The following is an 8,273-nucleotide window of genomic DNA, read 5'->3' on the forward strand; positions in this document are numbered from 1 at the left end:
AAAAATATTTTATTCATTTATTTGAGAGAGGAGGTACATATAGAATGGATGTTCCAGGGCCTCTAGTCACTGAAAAGAAACGCCAGACACATGCACTGCCTTTTGCATCTGGCTTTATATGGATACCATGGAATCAAATCTGAGTCCCTAAGCTTCACAGGTAAGCACTTTAATTGCCAAGCCGTCTCTCCAGGCCTTATAATTTTTTTTTCAATGTTTTAAACTGTTCATAGTTCAGGTAACCTCCTTGGTTAGGATTATTGTTAGCTATTTTATTTATTTTTTATAAAAATAATGTGAGATTGGGCTAGATAGATAGATTTGCAGTTAAGGTACTTGCCTGCAAAGCCTAAGGACCCATACTTGACTCTTCAAGTACCACATAAGCCAGATGCACAAGGTGACACATGCATGAAAGGTCACACATGTGCAGAAGATGGTGCGTGGATCTGGCATTAAATTACAGTGGCTGGAGTCCCTGGTATGCCAACACCCTCCCTGCCCCCTCTTTAATAGATCAGTCTGTTGGGTTTGCCTCAAAAAATGTTGTAAGGTATTTTTTGCTTATTTCTTTCATAGAAATTTAATTAATGCCGTACAGAAATACTTTTGAATGTTGATTTTGCATCTTGTTATGTCACTGAAATTGCATATCAGTTATAAGTTTTCTGTTGGAATACTTAGGTCTTTTGAGTATAGTTTCTTATAATCCACCAATAATGATACTTTGACTTCTGACCTACCTCTTATAGTCCATTATTTCTTTCTATTCTCTTATTACTGTAACTGAGATATTAAGAACTATATTGAATGGAAGGGGGTAGTGGGTTTTTTATGGTAGGTAGATATCTATGACTACTTTTATTGCTCAGTGATATGTAAAGGTTAACAGAGACAGTATTGTGGGATAAAATAATTTTTGGTTAGTTACTATAAAGTCAGAGGAAAAAGTAGTTTTTATGAAATTCTCAAATCATTTGAAGACATATTTTCATTTGGTTTCAAATTTTAAATACATTTCCCCAAATCTAAGGACACCTAATTATGATTGCAGACCAGTGAATTTGACATTCAGATTTGAGCTTGCTATTTACAACAATATGTCATAGATTGTATATAAAATAAGAAACAAAGATTGGGTGTGGCTTGTTTACCAACTGTTAAGGAGCCCATAAACCATAGTCAAGATTGTATCTAATACCTTGTTGATGGTAGGCAGAGGCTACAGACTGAAATACATCTTCATCTAATTTTTTTATGCAAAAGGAGAAAGATAATGGCTTTATTGATAATGTTATGTGAGGATCGGATATGAAATCTGATTTAAAGGAAAAAAAAAGTATAAGATTTGATGTTGGATCACCATTCACTCATGGTATGTTTTATAAGTTCATCTATAACAGACTTACATGGAATCGCAAAGTATTCCACAGAACATATAGGTCTCTTTCCATAAAATACCAATTGGTTTCCTTTGGAATTTCATACAAATCAAGTAAGTGTAATAATTCTAGAATATATACCCAAGTTGTGGATTAACAATAGGTTACCAATAATATAACCAATAAATAGTTAATTCATGAGCAAGTCTCAGGAAATATAATCTTCCTACAAAGAATGAACCTGGGATGGAGAGATAGTTCAGCAATTAAGGAAAAGCCCAAGGACCCATGTTTGACTCTCCAGGTCCCACGTAAGCCAGACATACAAGGTCACACATACTCACAGGATGGTGCAGGCATCTGGAGTTAGCCACCTACAATTACACTTACAGCCAATTACAGTGGCTGGAGGCCCTAGAGGGCCAATACTCTCTCTCTCTCTCTCTCTCTCTCTCTCTTTCTCTCTCTCTCTCTCTCTCTCTCTCTCTCTCTCTCTCTCTCTCTTTGTCTCTCTCTCGCTTTCTTGAATTAAAAAAAGCCAGTCCCAGTCTGTTGGGTTTGCTTCAAAAACAAAACAAGAAGAACCCCAATAAGCAAAGAAAATAAACAACAAGTGCTGGAGAGATGGCTTAGCAGTTAAGCACTTGCCTATAAAGCCTAAGGATCCCGGTTCAAGGCTCAATTCCCCAGGACCCACGTTAGCCAGATGCACAAGGGGGTGCATGTGTCTGGAGTTCGTTTGAAGTGGCTGGAGGCCCTGGAGTGCCCATTCTCTCTCTCTCTCTCTCTCTCTCTCTCTCTCTCTCTCTCTCTCTCTCTCTCTCTCTATCAATCTGCTTCTTTCTCTCTTTCTCTCTCTGTCACTCTCAACTACATAAATAAAAATTAACAAAAAAAATTTTTGAAAAGAAAATAAACAACAAAAAAACACAAGCACTTTTCTATAGAAAAATGTGCATCAAAAATAAAAGTATGAGATAACTATTTTAATTATTTGTATCATAGAATGACCTAGAGTTCTGGGAAAAATGAAAAAAGAGGTTCATTTTAAAGTCCCATGATGTGATCTGGGAATCTTGACATAGGTGTGAAACCATCTTAATTATGGGAGTCCTTGTTTATCCACTAAATTATGTCTCTCACCATATTTTCGGCAGCCCTTGTTTTTCAGGTAAACCACAACACTCATGCCATTGTCTGAAGCACAGTGGAGAATTGTGAGACGCTACCATGCCTGTGGTTTTCCTGTCAACTCCCCAGGTGTGTATAAAAGGCACCTGGCAGAAGGTGGTATCTAGACTCACAAAACCTACCTACTGCTGATCCTCACCTGAACATCCACTCCTGACACCATGTGTTACTACGGAAGCTACTACGGTGGCCTGGGCTGTGGCTATGGTGGCCTGGGCTGTGGCTATGGCTGGGGCTATGGTGGCTATGGCTCCCTCTGCTGCCGCCCCCTGTGCTGTGGGAGGAACTGGTCCTATGGCTTCTACTGAAGACTTACTACAGATGCTCATCCTGTGGGCTGTAACCTGTGGTCTTCCTCAACATTCCTCCAAGTTTCTTCACATCAGGAATTCTTAAATATCTTCAAAATTTGCCACCTTATTTTCTAAACCATCTGAGGAAGTCTTGACTCCTCATTTTCAAGGGGAGCATCTGACAGTGTGAAGACACACTTGGCATTGTATTGGTGATGCTGTGTTAAATGCACTTGAATTTGACTTTCAAATTTTGTTTTAAAAGTATATGTATTGTTAAATAAAGTACTTCATGACCAATATTTCTCCACCATCTTCATTCTTATTACACGTGTCTGAGTCTATATCCAAATTTTATTTTTGAAAGCAGCAAGCATCTTTCCCACATGTATTGTGTGATGGAAATGTATGTTTACAGGCATAATGATTATTTTGTGCATTTTTGTGACTAGTGCAGCAATAAGTAGATATGTGCTAATGTCTTGACTATTTTGACTTAGTATTCCTTGTATGCATAGTTAGCAGTGGTGCGGCAGGTTCAAGTGAAAGTTCTATTTTCAGTCTTTAAGGAAACTCTCACCTGGTTTCCAAGTTCTTGTACCAATATACATTCCCACAGGCAGGCTACACATGTTCCTCTCTCCACACTTCCTCATCAGGGGTGACATGGGATCTCAAAGCATAATTCCATTTCTTGAATGGATGGCAAAATATGTTGTTTTATTTTCAAATAGTTATTGACCTTCTTGTATTTCTTTATCTGAGAACTATAGATTCAGCCAACTATCTGAGAACTATAGATTCACTAGCCAATTTAAAATTTGATGATTTTTTTTTCTATGAACCTTTAGCAGGACTTCATATATAGTAGATATTAATTAATGCCCTGTCAGGTATAAAATTGGGAAACATTAGGTTTTCCTCTAGCGGTAAAAATGTTTTAAGACTAAGAATTGGAGAGATAGCTCAGCAGTTAAGGCACTCAGATACAAAAAGTGGTGCATTCATCTGGAGTTCATTTGCAGTGGCTAGAGGCCTTGGCTTGCCCATTCTCTCTCTCTCTCTCTCTCTCTCTCTCTCTCTCTCTCTCTCTCTCTCTCCCTCTCTCCCTCCCTCCCTCCCTCCTTCCCTCTTTCTCACTCTCTCATAAATAAATAAATAAATAAAATATTTTAGAAAGTATTAAGACTAAAGACCCCCCCTTTCTGTCTACCTCTTTCTCACTTTTTCAAATGAATAAATAAAATATTTTGTAAAGTTTTGAAACTAAATATATAGTTACAAGTCTATTGAATAAATAAAATATTTTGTAAAGTTTTGAGACTAAATATATAGTTACAAGTCTAGTTGGAGGTGATCCCTTCGTTTCTTTCTTATGTATCTGAAAGCAAGTACCTTTAACTGCTAAGCCAATTTTCCAGCCCCCATCTTTTACATCTGCATATCATGTTCTCTCAGAAATGATGTTATAAAGGCTGTCTTTTTTCAAAAGCATGGTTATGATACCTTCATCAAAGATTAGATGGCTGTTACAGTATGGACCATTTATTCTATTCCATTAGTTGGCATGTCTTTTTGTGCTAATATCATAGAGTGTTTCTGAGAAAAGCTCTGTAGTACAATTTCAGAACAAGATTTCTGATGTCCCCAGCATGGCTGAGTCTGTCTAGTAATGCTTTGGCAGTTAAAGTTCTTTAGGATGTTTATATACATTTTAGATTATGTATTATAATTCCACTAAGAATTTTACTTTTTTGTTTTAAATATATTATTTATTGGTTTGAGAGAGAGAGAGAGAATGAGAATGAGAATGGGTATGTCAGAGCCTCTAGCCACTGAAAACAAACTAATGTGCCAACTTGTGCATCTGGCTTATGTGGGCGCTGGGAATTGAATCTGGGTCCTTAGGTTTCGTATGCAAATGCTTTAACTGCTAAGACATCTCTCTAGCTGACATTTTATCTTGATGAGTCTATAGATCAGTTTTCATGAGTTTCTACTTTCTTAGTATTAATTCTACCAATCCATGAGCATGGCATAGTGTTTCAATCCATGAAAATGAAATAATGTTAGATGCTCAACATCTCCCTCTTTACTCTCTTCTTCAGTGTTTTAAAGTCATTCACTTAACCAACTTGATTTGGTTTAGTCCTTGGCATTTTATTAATTTTGAAACTATTTTGAGTGACATTTTCCCTATATTTGTTTTTGGCATATGTGGTGGTTTGATTCAAATGTCCCCCATAAACTTATGTGTTTTGAATGCTAGGTTCCCAGCTGATGGAGATTTGGGAATTAATGCCTCCTGGAGGCAGTGTATTCTTGGGAGCAGGCTTATGAGTATTATAGCCAGAGTATTATAGCCAGTTTCCCCTTGCCAGTGTTTGGCATACTCTACTGTTGCTATAGTCCACCATATGTTGGCCAAGAGGTGATATTCACCCTCTGATCATGCCATTGTTTTCCCCTGCCATCATGAGCTTCTCCTCAAGTCTCTGAGCTGAAACAAACCTTTTCCCCACAAGCTGCTCTTGGTCATGTGAGTTTTGCTAGTAATGTGAATCTGACTACAATAGTAAAGTTGGTACTGAAGAGTGATACCATTTGATGCTAGACACCTGACTGTGTAGCTTTGGCCTTTTGGAGCTGATTTTCAAGAGGAATGTGGAAGGATTTGAAACCTTGGCCTAAGAGACACCTTGCAGTGCTGTAAGCAAAGCTTGATGGACTATCCTGGTCAGAGTTGAAAGACCTGAATTCAGTAAGGACTATGGGCTGTGATGTTTGACTTGTGAGGGTGAGAAAGAGCTTTTCCTGATCTGGGCTAGAAGCAATTTGTGTGAGACACTTGCTGCTAGGCCCATGTCTCGAGAAGTTGTGTAGGGTTGATTTTCATAGAAATGGACTGGTGTAAGTAGAGGGTTATGGCACAGAAATGAAATATTTTGGCTGAAACTTCTGCCTATTCAGCTGTAATTATATGAGTGATTACAACCTTTGAGCTTGGGTTAGCTGACCTACACTGGAAAAACAGGAAGAATGTAAACTCTTTTTTTTTAAATATTTTTTTGTTCATTTTTTATTTATTTATTTGAGAGCGACAGACAAAGAGAGAAACACAGATAGAGGGAGAGGGAGAGAATGGGTGCGTCAGGGCTTCCAGCCACTGCAAACGAACTCCAGACACGTGCGCCCCCTTGTACATCTGGCTAATGTGGGACCTGGACCGAGCCTCGAACCGGGGTCCTTAGGCTTCACAGGCAAGCGCTTAACCGCTAAGTCATCTCTCCAGCCCAAATGTAAACTCTTTTGAAGGGACCTGAATGCTAAAGGAGTGTCCTGTTCTTCAAAGACAGTTTGTTCCCCCTGGATTAACAAATTGGCACCCTACCTGTTATTATGGAGTATAAGAAATGCAGGAGAGGGTCAATGAATTTGCAACACAGTCTTGTGTTTGGGAATTCGCCATGGGCAGTGTGTAGCATGTTTGCTGGTGCCTGCATGGAGACCTGATGGAGCCATGAGGATGGACTGTGGGTTGCAATGGAGACCCACTGGAGATACCAGGACTGTGAGATAACTGCTAATCCAAATGATTATATTTATTCAATCATCTTGTGTCAGCATTCATATTAATTATTTCACACATTAGCTACACTCAAAAGAAAAATGTGCATGGTTTATATATTGTCATTTAAGGTATTGATACCATTTTTGTCCAATGGGACCTATGGGAGGATTATATAAAATATCTTGTTCATGCTAAGCAAAGACTCTATCAGCCAGTAGAATGAAATATCCCTACAATTATGTATATATCCCTTGAAAACAACATATATTATTAAAAACAGGAGCCACTCTAAACCTATAAAGCTAGTTGTGAGAACAAATGTGATTATGGTGTGAAAAATCATGCACATGAGGTTTGATATTTGAGTACCTACCCACAAAGGTTTGTTTCAGAGTAATACCTGTAACTTCTTTATACAAGATCAAAAATCAAAGCATGGGACATATGTAATTTCTGTCTAAAAATGTGATTAATGTTCAAATTAAAAAATATTTTTTTTATTTATTTGAGAGAAAACTAGGAAGAGAGACACAGACAGAGGCAGATAGAGACAGAATGAGCATTCAGGGCCTCTAGCCAATGCAAATGAATTACAGAAGCATGTTCCACCTTTTACATCTGGTTTATGTGGGTATTTGGGAATCAAACCTCGGTCCTTAGGCTTTTCAAGAAAGCACCTTAACCACTAAGCAAAATCTTTAGACTAATGTATTTATTTATTTATGAGTCTGAGAGAGATGTAGACAGATAGATTATGGGGCACTCCAGGGCCTCTATCCACTGCAAACAAATTCTAGACACATGAGCCACCTTGTGCAGTTTACTTAAGTGGGTACTGAGGAATTGAATCTGGAACCTAAGTCTTCAAAAGAAAGCACCTTAACTGCTAGGCCATCTCTCCAGCCATAATTTTCAGATTGTAAAACCACTTAAATTTTAAAAGATTCAAAATACATCTCAAACATATTTACATATTATTCCAGCAGGTTACCAGCACCATAACCAACAAATAGTTCATTCATAAGCAAAATGCAAGGAATATTTTTTTCCAGAAAATGTCCTTTAGTTATAACTGAACACAAACAACAAAAGAAAGTACAAGAAATTTCAATGCATATATAAATAAGAGTCAAACAAAGAAATATAGAAAGTAACTATTGTAGGGCTGGAGAGGTGGCTTAGCGGTTAAGCGCTTGCCTGTGAAGCCTAAGGACCCCGGTTCGAGGCTCGGTTCCCCAGGTCCCACGTTAGCCAGATGCACAAGGGGGCGCACGCATCTGGAGTTCGTTTGCAGAGGCTGGAAGCCCTGGCTCACCCATTCTCTCTCTCTCCCTCTATCTGTCTTTCTCTCTGTGTCTGTCGCTCTCAAATAAATAAATAAATAAATAAATAAATAAATAAATAAATAAATAAATAATTTAAAAAAAAAAAAGAAAGTAACTATTGTAATGCTTTGCATCTACTGAAGTTACCTTCTCATCAATGGGACAAACATCCAACCAGAAGCAACTTATGGGAGAGACTGGTTTATTCCAGGTTTATATATTCCAGGGGAAGTACCATCACTGGCAGAGGAACCTGGCTCATTTTAGCATCCATAGCAGAAAGATACCAAACAACATCAGCAAGAGCAGCCAGAGCTCAAATGGACTCTTTACATACCTATGGTAAAGATGTTGGACTAAAAGATCTGTCCTTAGTGACACCTCATTTAGCAGGTTGCTGGCAACTTAAGTTATAAGCTTAATCAAAACCACCTCCGCCTATGGGGAATATGCATTCACATTCAAACCACTATGGGATCATATGATGGAAGTATGTCATATGTAATCATGA

The 8,273-nt window shown here is 38.1% G+C and overlaps 1 protein-coding gene across 1 annotated transcript; it reads left to right on the top strand.

Moving 5' to 3' along the window:
- Window positions 1–2,734: 2,734 nt before the first annotated feature.
- LOC123460626 (keratin-associated protein 20-2-like) lies at window positions 2,735–2,881 on the top strand. Its single transcript, XM_045148887.1, has one exon. It carries the CDS (start codon window positions 2,735–2,737, stop codon window positions 2,879–2,881), a length of 147 nt encoding a protein of 48 aa, XP_045004822.1.
- The last annotated feature ends 5,392 nt before the right edge of the window (window positions 2,882–8,273 follow it).

The sequence above is a fragment of the Jaculus jaculus genome, chromosome 5 (genome assembly GCF_020740685.1).
Source record: "Jaculus jaculus isolate mJacJac1 chromosome 5, mJacJac1.mat.Y.cur, whole genome shotgun sequence".
In the NCBI taxonomy this organism is placed as follows: domain Eukaryota; kingdom Metazoa; phylum Chordata; class Mammalia; order Rodentia; family Dipodidae; genus Jaculus; species Jaculus jaculus.